The 16,549-nt window shown below is 36.9% G+C and overlaps 2 protein-coding genes across 6 annotated transcripts in view; one reads left to right on the top strand and one right to left on the bottom strand.

Annotated features, from left to right (window-relative positions):
* Window positions 1–16,549, bottom strand: part of Cask (calcium/calmodulin dependent serine protein kinase) — a 348,936-nt gene that overhangs the window by 140,721 nt on the left and 191,666 nt on the right. The window lies entirely within an intron of this gene.
* On the top strand, window positions 438–8,070 carry Gpr34 (G protein-coupled receptor 34). The gene is made up of 3 exons (XM_077107060.1): window positions 438–482; window positions 1,108–1,178; window positions 6,428–8,070. The coding sequence occupies exon 3, from the start codon at window positions 6,526–6,528 to the stop codon at window positions 7,648–7,650; it is 1,125 nt and encodes a 374-aa protein (XP_076963175.1). The 5' UTR covers window positions 438–482; window positions 1,108–1,178; window positions 6,428–6,525; the 3' UTR covers window positions 7,651–8,070.

Consider the following 16,549-nt stretch of genomic DNA (forward strand, 5'->3'; position numbering starts at 1 on the left):
ATTCTATGTGAATACTGATTTCTAAAATGAATCCAGAAAGAAACAGAAATTCAACACTGGTGCTTTAAAAGTCCATGATGATAGCATATTATGTATCATTTCTTAGGAAATTCAGAAAATGCTTAGATCTTGTTATACTTTATAGAACTTTCATTTTATTCTAGGAGTGAGGCAAACTTTCTCCAATTTTCAAGTTGGAAGGTCTTCGTGAAGAAGAGATCATTTCCTAGAGTTAAATGTGGACTGAACTTGAAGTTGTTTCAGGGTGGTGGGACCTTTCAATATCTTCAAAAGGAGTCTAAGGGTTGTCACATTGAAAAAAGAAAGAAAAGGGGAAAAAGAAACCCTACCACCACAGGCGAATAGAAAAAAGAAGACAACCCCAACCAATTACACCACCACCGGATGGAGGAACCCAGCTGACACAAGCAGTCTAGGGAAGCTTGGGGTTTAGCTCTTTTGACTTCAGGAAAGACTGAACTGTGAGTATTCATTGATTTTTGAACTATATAAATGAGCTTTCATTTTAGTTAAAATTCGATTATCTGAGCATTCAAAGTGAAACCTGATTCATACTGATAAGGCTACTTTGGTACCAGCAATTCTGTTGCTTTTAGAGGTACTGAGTAAACAGTTTGAAGGACACCTCTGCCTTGATTTCAAATGAGATGGTGTTACTCCTTCTTTAGGACACCTATTATTGAGATAGTCGCACTGCTTATATTGTCTTTGTAGAGTACCACAAAGAGCTGCAGATCTACTTGAATCAAGCAATTTTCTCATGCTATAAGTTTTATTTGTAACACAGTAGAAATTATCTATGACTTCTTGACTTTACTAAGTTACGGCGCCTTCTTGCTTGAAATTATAGTATTCTTTATTATGTTCTTACTACTTTATGGTAATTACCAGGCCAATTAAAGTTTAAGTTTGGTGTTTAAGAAGTAAATAAGGTGAATATTAGAGAAAAGAGAAAGAAAAATACTCTGTAGTTAATTCAAATAACGAAAATCAACAAATTTCTTTTGATAGTTCAAACTTAACAGACTCCTAATAGTATTATTTCTAAAGTAATGTGCTCTTGATATTTCCTTCTGTATACATCAGTTAAAGCAATTTTTGAAGCATGGCCTGAATAGATTCAAGTCATTATCAACACAGCCGTCGCAATCAAACAGGTATGTATTTCAGCATAGTAATGTGATGTTTATATAAACATGCCCAAAGTGCATTTAAAAAGCTTCTGCTTATCTGGAGTCACAATGGAATCTGTTGGGTTCTTTAGGGACAGCAGCTCTTACCAGATCCAGCTGAAAACAACTGCTAGAGGTAGAAGTAGGGTGATGGTGGTGGTGGTGGGAAGGTACAAGCACTAACACAAGAGTTGCAAACTTAGGAACAAGATTTACCAAGTAACAAATACTATCTAGTATTAGAAAACTAGTGTGATAAGATGCACTCTTGTAATCTGAATTACTTAAGAAAGCTGAGGTAGGAGGATTGCCAGTTGGAGGCCAACCTGGCCAACTTAGCAAGACCCTGTCTCAAAATAAAAACAGCTGGGGGTGTGGCTCAGTGGTATGGCACTTGCTCAGCATGCATGAGGCCCTGGGTTCCATCCCTGGTACTGCCAAAGGGGGAAAAAAAGAAAAAGAAAACTATTGCATCCTCTTCAATATAGGACCAGGGTCACAAGTAAGGTTCACTGGAAAATTCTGTGAATAAAGTGGTTTGGTTCTTGTCTTCACTGGCAATTCTTAACACATTAAACAAGTAGTTTCCAAAATATCACTAAATGGCCTTATGAATAGTGAGTGATTGACACTGTAATGAGCCAATAGAGTAGGAGGCAAAAATCAGCCACTAAGTTTAAAACAGAATCTGTTAATTTGTTAATAATTGGATGCTAGCCATCGGATACATAGCAATACATGGTGGCTACTATTACTATTTAAATAAATGTATTGCTTTTCCTTTATTCTCTTTGAGACTAAGCAAAACCAGAAAAATTTACTGATGGTCTTGTCCAACTGTTATTTATTTATTTTCCTCACAGAGTAAAGCTGAGGCAAATGGTTTCAGAATATGTGCTTTGTGCTAACAGCTTTCTAGAAACTCTTGATTATGGCCACTGGACCTAGAAGTGTTGAGGAGATATATTCTGGGAGATGATCTGGAATACTTTGTCATTCAGTAAACTGCATTTATTTACTTACTATAATGGACATAGCAACTAAAAAAGATCAACAATTTTTCAAAGGAGCAAAGCTAGCTGGCATAATCTCTTCTTAAAACTGCTTGGGGAAATAATGTTAAAGGATTCACATCAAAATATTGCTAATAGAACTCAGCATTAATAAGGAAATGGTGATAAGGAGTGAGGTTTTGTAAAAAAGGATCATGGGTTCTCAAAAGTCTGATCTGAGTCAACATAGGCTTGGCCATATAAGAGCTGTGTGGCTATGGGCTAAGGTCCTAACCTGTTGATCTTTCAGAACCTCTTTTGTAAATCCTATCTCACACAGTTGTTGTAAAGAATATGTAAATTAAATAAATGTGCTCAACACAGGATTTGGTACATAGCCGGTGTTAAATATCATTGATGGTTTGGCTGTCTAGCTCAGGGGTTCTGTTTTGACTGTACATTAGACTCCCCCCACAGTACCCCCCTTTTTTTGTACCAGGGATTAAGCCTATGGGTACTTAACTACTGAGCCACATCCACAGCCCTTTTTACTTTTTTTTTTTTTTTTTGTACCAGGGATTGAACTCAGGGGCACTCATCCACTGAGCCACATCCCCAGCCCTATTTTGTATCTTATTTAGAGACAGTGTCTCACTGAATGGCTTAGGGCCTCGCTTCCAGAGCCATTGGGATTATAGACACGTGCCACCACACAAAGCTTATTTTTACTTTTTTTTTTTTTTTGAGACAGGGTCTCACTAAGTTGCTGAGGCTGGCTTTGAACTCAAGATCCTCCTGCCTCACCCTCCCAAGTTGCTGGGATTACAGGAGTATGCCACCCTGTCTGGGCCCACAGTAGTTTTTAAAGGAAACCAGTTCCTGAAGCGCATTCTGGTCCAATTACATCAGAATATCTGGGGAAGGGGCCAGGCATTGGTATCTTTTAAAGTTCCTCAAGTGGGGCTGAGGTTGTGGCTGAGGAGTACAGCACTGACTAGTATGTATGAAGCACCAGGTTCGATCCTCAGCACCACATAAAAATATATACATATATAAATCGAAGTTAAAAAAGTCCTCAAGGGGATTCTCATATGCAGCCAGGATTGAGTACCACTAAGAATCCCTTCTAAAAAAGTGCCCAAAGGGTGGCAGTAAGTTCCTTCTTGCCTCCCAAGATAGACCATTTTTCATTCTAAAAAAACATTTCCTTACGAGGAGGCAACATACGTTTCTATTATTTCTATCACAGATCCCTGCTCTGCTTTCAGGTAATAAAATGAAAGCCTTTTCTCCATGGCCTTGTGAAATGCTCCCGTCTGCAAGGCAGGGTACCTACTTCTTTCAATTTGCTTCCATGACATGATTTGAATTCCTCTTCTCCCCATCTGGTCAGTGGCTTTTCCTAAGTGTTCTGCTGAGGATGCTCAAAAACTGCATTTCAGGGGAGACCCTATCAGCTTGGGACAGAACCAGATCAGTAGTAATAATCTTCATTGAAGACAGTTCATATCTAGAATTCAACTAAAGATGGAGTTATTTTTGTTGCAGGGGCATTGCTCACTGATTCAGCAAATGCAACTGTGTTTCTGTTAGTGCAGCGAAGCAGTACTTGTGCTTTTGATTTTAATATGCACATACAGAACTTTACATACAATCAATTCCCTCTTTGATTCAACAATACTTATTGAGCTAAGCACTTAGTACACAGAGACAAACAAAACAGACTTGTTCTTAATCCTATTGGGGTTTAAAATCTAGCATGGAAGAAAATAGAAACTAATTACAGATGAGGTTTTCAAGTCATTTCAGCTACCTGAGCTCTCAAAACTCATCGTTTCCTGTGTCATTGTCCTTTCACCAGGGGATAACATGTTTCTATCTGAACCTCTTGAGAGTAGCTCCCTGTGTGACCACACAACCCAGTTCAGTCTACACACACCCTTTTCCTCTTCTTGGTAATGCAGATTACATTATCAGTTTCATTTTGGGCAGCCTGCCTCTCTTCTTAGGCTGTCACATCCCAAGGAACATGTCTATAAATTTCTACAAACTTTGTGAAATCTATCTTTCTGCAGTCGAGAAACAGGACAGATGACTCAGTCTTCTGTGCTTCCTTCCTTTCTCCCTTCCTTCTGCTCTTCTCCCTCCACTGCCCTAAGCTTGGGAGACAGGCTCCCACTAGGGCTTACAGGAACTTCCTCTTCACCAGCCAGTTCCTCTTCCTTAGAGTCAACTCCCTCCCTGCTTTATAAGATTTTAAACATGAATGTTAACCCTCTACCAAAGTAGTTTCTTCTTGATCAAAAGAAAGACTACAATCTTCCAACTATTTTTCTTTGTGCATAATGTCAAATCAAGAAATTAATGTTCATGATTAAAATCCAATTTGTATTATTGTCTTCAGGGTTTGAATGCACACTCCTGCAAAAAGTTGAATGAGGGCAGGGTCCCTGTCTTGCCTTCATTTTCCAAGCAGTACTTAGCTAAGTGTAAAATAGTTACTAAAATGAGATTAATCAAAAGATGTTTTTTTAAAGCTAACTGTGTATGTATGTACATATGTGTGTGTGTGTCTGTGTGATGCTGGGGATGAAACTCAGGAACTCCCACATGCTAGGTGAGCACTCTACCACTAAGATATATCCCCAGCTTCAAACCTCACTTTTAATTGAACACTTGTTTTGTGCCAGGATGAACTTCATCATATGTATTTTTCATTTTTACAAATGCAAGAAAAGATTATTTGCCCTTGATCACAGAGTGAGTTAGGTCTGAGTTTGAAAATCCTGCTCTGAATGTCTTTATATTACCCCTGATAACAGGCAGCTGTGGAGAAACAGGGCAGTCACCCTGAGAAAGGAATGGGATGAGATTTTTTGGAACCTGCTCCTTATGTCTTCCAGCACTTTATAACAGGGTCTCAGACTGAGTTCTTCATAGCAGTCAAATGTCAGAAAACATGCAGTAACAAGTAGAACATCTCCACTGCCACAAACATGCTACCTATTTTTTTTTAATCTTTCTGTGGTACTAGGGATTGAACGTGGGCCTTCATGAAAGTTAAGCAAGTGCTTGGTCACTGAGCTTCATCTCAACCCTTTTTAAGTTTTATTTGGAGACAAGATCTCACTCAGTTTCCCAGGCTGGTCTCGAACTTGGCATCCTCCTGCCTCAGCCTCCCAGGTAGCTGAGATTATAGGCATGGGCCATTACATACTATGTCTCATAAGGTTCTAGCAACAGTCTCAAATTATGTAACCCAGGGCATATTTAAACTTCAGTCAGTTACTTTCAAAATCTTGGACCGTGCATTCTGTTTCCCATCTACATTATCCCTCTTGTGCTTACAGTTCAAAAGGGCTAATGGTTGCTGCCACCTGACTTGGTTTGGTTTGACTACTTTGTTCTCTTGATCAGATCAGTGTTATGTGAGTTTATGTAAGGAGACAGGTGCTGCCTTTTTTGGTCTGTTATGTTAACTGCATGTTCCTCTAGGCTTATGATGTTAATATTCCTACCTTGGTCTTGGGTTGAGAAGGTAGAAATTTAGGATCCTCTATTCCTACCATCACATGAGAGATCATTACAGTTTACCATCACGTACCAAGTGGCACTATGTGTCAAAATGATGAATGCCACATCTGAGAGGAAGGGCCAAGGCAGGAAGCAGTTCTGAAGCTGAGCAGGGCCTACAGTGGCCCCAGTTTACTCATGGCTGTAACCACATTTAGGGAAATCGATGCTCATCTTTGAGCATCAACATGATCTGTCATCTCCCTTGACCTCCACTCCTATTCCCATAACAGTCTCCCTAAGAAAGGATGTTCTTATTTTCATTTTAATATAATAAATGAAACAAACTCTGAGAAAAATGAGAAAGCTGTAGGGAAGTTTTGAGCAGGATGCTCCATAAGATCCTACGTTTGCTGACTGTTTCGTGAGACAACAATACTATAGATATATGGTGTAGATATACTGTGTAGATAGTTAAATGATTCAAAGGTAGGAAAATAGTAACATTTCTCACAATATCTGAAAAGAAATAATTTATTACTTATGCTTTGAGTTAAAGTTACTGTCATTAAAATAGAAAATGAACCACAAGAATGGGAAATTAGACTTGATGTATGTATAATATCAAAATACTTACTGTCATGGATAATTAAAAAGAACAAATAAAAAATGTTCAGAGTAAAAAAGGATAAAATAGCGAATGACTCAATGTTTGGTATTCTCTTGTAGGAAAAAATCTGAAGACATAGGAACTACACACAAGGAACATGTCATTTAGCACCCGATTTTGATCCCCACAGAAGACAAGAAGAAGTCACATACTAACAATGACAACTACTTCAGTCGGCAGCTGGTCTTGCTCCTCCCACGGAACAAGCTTTATAACTAATTACAGTGACCAAGTGCCACAAAATGTGTCAAGAGCACCAAACGTTACAAGCTGTTCCATGGATGAAAACTTACTATCCACTGTGTTAACAACATTCTATTCTGTGATCTTCGTTGTGGGATTGATTGGAAACATAATTGCCCTCTATGTGTTTCTCGGCATCCATCGCAAGAGAAATTCCATTCAAATTTACCTACTTAATGTCGCCATTGCAGACCTTCTGCTCATCTTCTGCCTCCCTTTCCGAATAATGTATCACATTAACCAAAACAAATGGACACTAGGTGTGGTTTTTTGCAAGGTTGTGGGAACACTATTTTATATGAATATGTACATTAGTATTATTTTGCTTGGATTCATCAGTTTGGATCGCTACATAAAAATTAATCGGTCTCTACAACAACGCAGGGCAATAACAACCAGACAAAGTATTTATGTTTGCTGTATAGTGTGGATAGTTGCTCTTGCTGGATTTTTAACTATGATTGTTTTAACACTTAAGAAGGGAGGGCACAATTCCACAATGTGTTTCCATTATAGAGATAGGCACAATGCTAAAGGAGAGGCCATTTTTAACTTTGTTCTTGTGATAATGTTCTGGCTCATTTTCCTACTAATAATCCTTTCGTATATTAAGATTGGTAAGAATCTATTGAGGATTTCTAAAAGGAGGTCCAAATTTCCCAATTCGGGTAAATATGCCACCACAGCCCGGAATTCCTTTATTGTACTGATCATTTTTACTCTCTGTTTTGTCCCCTATCATGCTTTTCGATTCATCTACATTTCTTCCCAGATCAATGTATCATCTTGCTATTGGAAGGAGATCGTTCACAAAACCAATGAGATCATGCTTGTTCTGTCGTCTTTCAATAGCTGTTTGGATCCAGTCATGTATTTCCTGATGTCCAGTAATATTCGCAAAATAATGTGTCACCTTCTTTTTAGACGATTTCAAGGGGAAGCAAGCAGAAGTGAAAGTACTTCAGAATTTAAGCCAGGATACTCCCTGCATGAGACATCTGTGGCAGCTAAGATAATGTACAGCTCTAAAAGTACTTGAGGTGAACATACTGGAAAGATTGATAATGATCCAGCCTCTTAATTCCATGAAAATCTAAAAACGTATGAAACAAAGCCCTTGCATTTAGAAAACTCAAGCCTTCTCAAATCTCTGTTTGCATTTGTGATATTTCACTTGCTTACTTGTAAAATGTCTCAAGGCAAAGAGAAGTTTATAAACTGTATGTAAAATTCTCTCAAAATACACTGTTAAGCTAACATTCTTAACAATGGATTATAAAGTTATATGAAACTCATGGCTTTAACAATGGAATTACTAAAACAAATAGCATAGTTTCTCAAGTCATTAAAGTAGTTACTAAAATGAAGCACTTGATACTAATTTAAATTGTTTCCAAATAAGTTAGGTGATTTTAGGATTGACTGAAAATGTCAGAAAATATATGCTTGTGTATCATTATAAAAGCTTGTATAATTTGCTTCTATATTCATTTTGCCTAAAGTTCTATTAACAGATGAAATGATAATAAAATTCTAATAAAAATGAGATCACCCCACTATCTATCACTGCTTAGAACAAAATGGAAAGAATTCAGATGACAGACAGTAAAAATTAAACAGATAAGTGATGAATTTAATAGCCTAGCAAAAGGATTCGAAACTGTACCTTGGGCTGGGGCTGGGTCTCAGTGGAAGAATGCTTGCCTACCACGTGTGAGGCACTGGGTTCAAACCTCAGCACCACATAGAAATAAATAAAATAAAGGTATTGTTCCACCTAAAACTAAATATATATATATATATATATATATATATATATATATATATATATATATATTTAAAAACTGCACCTTACTTAAAACAGATTTATAAATGATTCAGCCATCTCAGTTACACTTTGGTTGGATCAAATCAAAGATGTACATACATCCAGCAAGTTCACCACAAGGTACGTGTCTTCCAGAATCACTCAAATTCGTATGCAAGGCACATGTAGTGATGCTCAGTGCACTAAGTACTCTTTATAATATTAAAAAATGGGAGGGCTAGGAATATAGCTCAGTTGGTAGAGTGCTTGCCTCACATGCAAAAGATCCTGGGTTCAATCCCCAGAACCACACACACACACAAACAAACAAACAAAAAACTGGAAACAAGTATGTATGAAGAAAAGTATGAAGAAGCAAACTGTGGTTCATTACCAACATGGAGAACCATATAGAACCTCAATGTCATGAACTATATCCACATGCATCAACATGGAGAAATCTCAAAAATAATGTTGAGTGAGAAAAAAACCATACAAAATTGCAAAAGGGTATGTATCACATGATTATTTATGTAAGGTACAAAATTAAAGATTCAAGATAATAAAAGAAACTCTAGAGATTTGGATTAAAAGAAGTAAGCTATATGTGGCAGTGAATGCCTGTGATCCCAGCTACTGGGGAGGCTGAGGCAGGAGGATCATAAGTTTAAGGTCAGCCTCAGCAACTTAAGAGCTTAGTATATTACTTGGCACATAGGAAATCAATATATTTTTATTGAATAATTGAATGAATGAAGGGATGAAAGGATGGGTAGATGAATGAAGAAGACATGGAGAAAGGGAAGGAAAGGGTGTTTAAAAAAAAGCAGCAAAAACTGGGTATTTCTTAGCTTTTTTCCTAGTCAATCTACATGGGTATAGCTACATAGAATATTATACAATTTCTACCCGGGGAGGTGTCATTAGGCAAACCTCCTCGACAGTTTGTCCAGCATTTGTCAAGGTCTTTGGCTACCCACCAAGCCAAAGTGCCATTGAATCAATAGGTAAAAGTGTGTTAATGATAAATTCTAAGGGTACATTTGTAAGTTTCTGTCACAGAATATGAAATTTTTGTTAGATTACTTGTTAAAACTCAAGTTAGGCCACTGGCTGGGAAATCAGAGTTTAAGAACACGGAGGCTTTTTGTAGAGCTGAATTTATTTTAATGAGATTTGGCTTTTGTTCAGTGAGTGAGTATCCAGTTAACCTTATTTCAGTAAAGTGCACAACTTGTTGAAGAGAGAATAGGCCATAGAAAAAAAATATACTTAAAAACAAGCTATGTTTGCAGATAAAAATTAAAACCTACAGAAAAATTAGTGGCCCAGAAAAAAAGTAATTAAATTATTTTAATTACTTTGGCCTTACAATGTTAACAAATGCCATCTAAATGAAATTCAGCACTTCCATTTGTATGATTTTGGAAACTTTGATCTTCCCTCATGTCCTTAAAATTAAAAATTCATTTTATATTACTGGTAAACATTTTGTATCCTTAACATGTCTCTATTCAAAACACACAATTTGAATGGTTAAATTATATTATAAATTATTATTACATTCATGTAATATGTATTATTATTATAATACATGTATTATAATAATGTAATATAATAATAATAATTTATTATTATTACATTCAGTTCTAGAAGCTATCTCATTATTAAGTGAGATGATCATACTAATCCCTAAGCCCTATACAATGGCATTCTTTTTTAATGATTTTTTTTAAAAAATACTTTTTAGTTGTTGATGGACTTTTATTTATTTGTATGTGGTGGTGAGAATCGAACCCAGTACCTCACACATACAAGACAAATGCTCTTCCACTGAGCCAGAACCTCAGTCCTGACAGTGACATTCTTTTTTTTTAATATTTATTTTTTAGTTGTAGTTGGACACAATACCTTTATTTATTTATTTTTATGTGGCGTGGAGTATCGAACCCAGGGTCTTTCACGTGCTAGGCGAGCACTCTACCACTAGGCCACCACCCCAGCCCCCACACTGGCATTTTAAAATTTTTTTTATAAAGCTTACTGAGTTAATTCTTGCTATATTATTATTTTCAATAAAATAAATTTTGATGAAAGTCCATCTGTCTGTAACCTTATGGGTTGTTTACTGATAGAACTATCCAGTTCTAAGGTTTTAGAAAAATATGCTACTGACTCACCAAATATAGGGCTATTTATTGCATAAAATCTTTTTATTTCTTACTGAACATTGGTGTATATAAGTAGGAAACACTGTTCTTACCTCCCCCAACCCAAGGTTCACTGCTAAAAGCATACCGAAAAGGGAAATTCAGAAATATATACATACTTTCACCTTGCAAAAGATCTTCAAAACAAGTTTCTAAATAACATCTCACATATGCAAAACCAAACAAGGGCAAGATGCACCACCTGCCTACCAGAGTGAGACCTCAATACTGAGTACTGAGACCTCAATGCTGAGTACTGCTGTTAGTTTTGGAATGTCTTCTGTGTGGAGCCAGGTTTGAGGGTGGTTGACTTTCCCCCATCCTATTGGTAGAAAAAGAAAGTTCTCTTCCAGTACAGAAGGTTTTCTTTCTTTCTTTTTTCTTTTGATACCAGGCATTTAACTCAGAGGTGTTTAATCCCTGAGCCACATTCCCGGCCCTTTTTTTTGTCTAGAGACAGGGTCTTGCTAAATTGCTTAGGGCCTCACTAAGTTTCTAAGGCTGGCTCTGAACTCACGGTTCTCCTGCCTTAGGCTCCTGAGCCACTGGGATTACAAGCGTGTACCACCATACTCAGCTCAAGGTTTTATTTTCAACTTTTAAAAGTGGATTAGTCCTGCTGATATAAAACTAGAACTGATATCATTGCAACTATTTGAACTTTGACATTATTGAAAATTATTCATAAGAGAAAAACAACATGAAATAGAGTTCTCTGAACAAGCAACCTGGATGCTGCAGAAACATGTTAATGAGCTAATTAATTTTTAGGTATATGAAGTATTTGTTGAGCATCCCTAATCTGAAAAGCTGAAATCCCAAATGTTTCAAAATCTGAAACTTTTTTTGGTCAATACTGGAGATAGAAACTAGGATCTGGCACATGCTAGCCAAGTGCTCTACCACTGGGCTATGCCCCAGCCCTGAAATCCTGAAACATTTTTAAGTTTCAGATTTTGGATTTTTAGGTTAGGGATGCTCAAATGGTAAAGTCTCTGCAGATATTCCTGAATCAGAAAAACACTTCTATGATCCAAAACACTTCTTGTCCAAACATCCCAGATAAGGAATATTTAACCTGTGTAATGGAAACTTACTTTACCAGATATTAAAATATCTTTCAATAAGAAAAACATTGAAGAGCAGATGAAAGATAAACTAATCAGTGGGACAGTTCTCTTTGTAGACCCCTAGATGACATATGAGAAGAGTATATGAGATATTAATAGCTCTCAAAAGAGTCAGGGCAGGAACAAATCAGAGGGAGACCTAAGATTCTGTTAGTCAAGATGTGCTAGAATATTACAAAGTTTCTTAGGTAAATGATATATTTTCTTCCCTTAGAGAGAATCACCACAAATAAAGGAAACATTACAAAAAACACCAGGAAGGAAAGGATAGATTAATCAATAGTGGTATACCTTCTTAAACTAAAAAGCTAACTTATTGCCTCACCTTGTATCACACCAAAAAAGAATATAAGTAGATGTAAAATTGAAATGTAAATAATGAGATCACTAAAATATTAAAAAACATAGGTGACTAACTCATCTGTGGGTGGGAAAGAATTTTCTATTAATTAAAAAAAGAAATAAATCTGGGTATTGTGGCCTGTAATCCCAGTGAATCAGGAGGCTGAGGCAGGAGGATCACAAGTTAGAGGCCAGCCTCAGCAATTTAGTGAGGCCCCATTTCAAACTCAAAATTAAAAAGGTCTGGAGAGGTAGCTCAGTGGTAAAGCATCCTGGGGTTCTAACCCCAGCACAACCCCCTTGGGGAAAAAAAAAAACAGAAATAGGTATAGGGAAAAATCGATAGATTTTACTGAACAAAAATTTAGATTCTTCTTTGTCAAAAACTGTAAACCAAGGGTTGGGCTATAGATCAGCGGTAGAGCACTTGCCTAGCATGTGTGAGGCACTGGGTTCGATCCATAGCACCACGTAAAAATAAATAAAATAAAGGCATTCTGTTCATGTATAACTACAAAAGTGAAAGCATAAAGCAGGAGAAATATTCTCAACAGATATGATATTCACTGGAGAGCCTTTTGTGTCAGGCACCCACAAACACCATAAACTTTAAAGCAGCTTATATTTTGACTGGAAGAAAGCATTTGTAACTCCAAATATAATCCGAATTATGTCAACTCAGATGAAAGAGAAACTATGGCACACTCTCAGGTTGGATGGCTGGCGCAGTGTCGTTTGTCATGGCTACATGGCTCAGTTGAATGGCTGCCGGCAGCACCTCAGCTCAGTCTGGATTTACAGAGGAAGACTTGGCAAGCTGGTTGGGTGGTTCTAACAGTGGGTCGAGAAGTGGAGAGGAGGTACAGATTTGTACTAAACCTCCATTTTGCCTCTTATTTTCCTCCTTCAAGTTCACATGCAATAGAATGAGAAGCCAAGTAAAAGCTGCCAGACACAGTGGCAAATGCCTGTAATCCCAGCATCTTGGGAGGCTGAGGCAGGAGGATCTTGAGTTCAAAGGCAGCCTCAGCAATTTAGCGAGGCCCTAAGCAACTCAGTGAGACCTTGTCTCTAAATAAAATATAAAAAAGGGCTGGGAGTGTGGCTCAGTGGTTAAGTGCCCCTTGGGGTTCTCCCCAGTACAAAACAAAAACAAAAACAAAAAAAACTTATTTATGTGCTTTTTACTGTGCTGGGTGCTTTACATGCATAATCACCATTTCGTCTCCATTGCATTGGGGTATAAGCAGTAACTATATTTTCCATATGAAGGGATGCAAGTTGGTAAGCTTCCATTTCATAGTCACTGTCTCTGCTAAGAAAATGTTTTCCATTTTTTTTCATTTTATCCATGCACTGTAGTGACTGCTGAGATGTCTTTTGCTTTACAAATCCTAAGATGCCATGAACATCTATTTGGGGCCAAAGTTCTGCTGATCATTCATCAAAATTGTCTGATATCAAAACACCAAACTCCTTAAGACTGGTTTTCCAGCTATCATACATTTGTACATTCTGAAAGCTCTCTCTGAAACAGGGATAATGATCCAGAACAGACTCATACAGGTGGAATTGAAGAAAAAAATGAAATTGAATCTGAGCATGTTACCCTAATTGATTGTGCTTCTAGCCCATGAAATGCATAAGACGAGCTTTGGAAAAGTTTTCTAATTATGGTTTAGATACAGGTGTGCACAGAATCTCTATTTGCTTTAATAAGACATGCAAATTATTTCAGGAGCAACAGTTAATTGTTAATTCTAATCTGGCCTGGTAATTTCACATATAAAATTTTTGTTTTGTTTAGTAATGAAACACTTTAGAATACATAAAAAGAAGAAAAAATATAACATAATATGCAGGTAAGCACTCATCATCCAAATTGGACAGGTGTTAATATTTTGGCCTTACTTAAAAGTTCTCTAACCAGCCACTTGGGAGGTTGAGGCAGGAGGATTGCAAGAGGCCAGCCTCAGCAACTAAGGGAGTCTCTCAGCAACTTAATGAGACTCTATCTCAAACTAAAAAGGCTGGGATGTGGATCAGTAGTAAAGCGTCTGTGGGTTCAATCCCCAGTTTAAAAAAATTTTTTTCTCACACCCATATGTGCAATCCAAAAAGTTAGATATCCTAAAGCTCACTTCATATCAACCCACAAGTCTATTTCCTAAAGTTAGCACATATCATTTGGATATACATTTTTGTACTTTTACAACATATATGTGCATAACAATATGCATTTTTTTGTTTCAAAAGTTCACACAAATGGTGTCTTAGTATTATAGCCCTTTGCAACTTTTTTCACTCAAATTATGCTTATCTAGTTGATAACAAGGAAGTTTTATTCATTCATTTTCACTGATACAGTACTTCACTGTAGGAAAAAACAATAGTTCATTTCTCCACTTCCCCTGACAATGGGCACTTAGGTGGTTTCCACTTGGTCCACTATTAGAAACCACAATTGAGCAAAGTCTTTTTTATGCCTTGCCCCCATGCGTGAAGGTTGTCTATAGTTGATAGAAGTAGGAATGCTTGGTTGTAAGGGTCTGTCTGCTTGTCTTGGTTTTGACAAATCACTTTCCAAAGTGATTTTACCATTTATATACCCATCGTGCCACTAGACAGACATGAGTTCCAATTTACCCACATCCTCACTAACACTTGGTTTTATCACATTTACTAAATTTTCTCAATTTGATAGGTGTGAAATGGTATCTCATTGTGGTTTTTACTGGCACATCCCTCATTACCAGTGCTAGGGAGCATCATCTCATGTTATTTTTTTGCTTACGTAGGTTTCTTCTTGGGTGAATGATCTATTCATATCTAAACCTTTTCTCCTCCCTTTTATCCTAAGTTGCTTGCCTTTTTTTCTTCTAAAAAATTGTGAATGGCATAATTTGGTGTGAACATACTTTATATACAGAGTTATGAAAAATTGTGCTGTGAATGGATAATTATGAATGTAATTATCATCATTGTCATGTATGTAATAAATAAAAAAAAGAAAAAAAAGAAAGAAAAAAACTCCAGTTTGGAAAAAAAAATTGTGAAGGGCTGGGGTTGTGGCTCAGTGGTAGAGCACTTGCCTTGCATACATGAGGCACCGGGTTTGATCCTCAGCACCACATAAAAATAAATAAATAAAATAAAGATATTGTGTCCCTCTACAACTAAAAAATATTTAAAAAAATTGTTGAAGGGCTGGAGTTGTAGCTCAGTGGTAGAGCGCTTGCCTAGCATGTGTGAGGCACTGGGTTTGATCCTCAGCCCCACATAAAAATAAATAAGTAAAATAAAGGTTTAAAAATTGTTGAAGTTGTTCTTTATATATTCTGGAGCACAATCCTTTCTTATTTATATGGGCTACAAATAAGTTCTAATATACTTGCCTTTTATTTTGTATATGGTTTATTTTGCTCATAAGCAAAGTAAAATATTTTTCTAATCAATAAATCTAGATTAAACACTGGCCCTTTCATTACATCCCTTAAGGACTAAGCTAAAGAATTTGTAGATAAAATTATAATTCAACAGGTTGGTATTTCAGTTACAAATAACACAGAGGCATCAAATTAGGTGATCTTTGAAATCATGAAAATAGAAATATTTTCTGGACACTAAACTATAGACCCCCAAAACCTGAATACAGATATGAAGAAGAATTTTAAAGAGATAGAAAGTCTCTTAGACCAGATGACCTGATTAAATGTATCAGCATATCTAAGAAAAGAATTAACCATTCACTAGGGGGTGAAGTAAAATTAGAAAAAAACAATTTTCCAGGAAAATGTAGGTATTGAGCATTCAAATAGTCCAGGGGATTAGTCTTGGCCAATGGATGTGGAGTACTTCAGATTTTATTGGTAAGGGCAGGACAAGAATTATGGTGAGTCTGAACCTGATAGGTTTTATTAGCCCAGTAACATCATTAAATAATGAGCCAAGAGGCAGTATAGCAGGTTAAAAGGGTGGGTGACACAGTCAGACTGCCTTAGTTCATTTTTTGGTTCCACCAATACTATGTAATCTTGGATCAGCTCTATTTCCTCTACTGAAAGGGGTGTTAGGACCAAATGAGTTTTAAAAGACTGCACCAAGCAAGTAAGAAACATCCAATGTTATCCAAATACCTAAATGCCAAGGGAAAGATAGAGGAAATATGCAAAATGGAATGGGCAGAAGCTGAGAGTAAACATCAGAATTAGTGATATAGAGTGGGAGCCAATTTGGATCCAATAAGTGGAGGAAGTAACTCAAAAGGGGTAACTTAGCCTTAGCTTTCATTCATTATAGCAAGGTCCTGGACAAGAGAGGTAGCAGATCCATTCCATTTTATGCTAGTCAGAACCATACTCTGATATTTGAGCAAGTAAAAGGAAATGGGGGTGCCTGGTGAGATGACAGAATAAGATATGGCTTTGTTTTGCCTAATTAGGGTGGTTG

Source organism: Callospermophilus lateralis, chromosome X, assembly GCF_048772815.1.
Source record: "Callospermophilus lateralis isolate mCalLat2 chromosome X, mCalLat2.hap1, whole genome shotgun sequence".
NCBI classification, from domain to species: Eukaryota; Metazoa; Chordata; class Mammalia; order Rodentia; family Sciuridae; genus Callospermophilus; species Callospermophilus lateralis.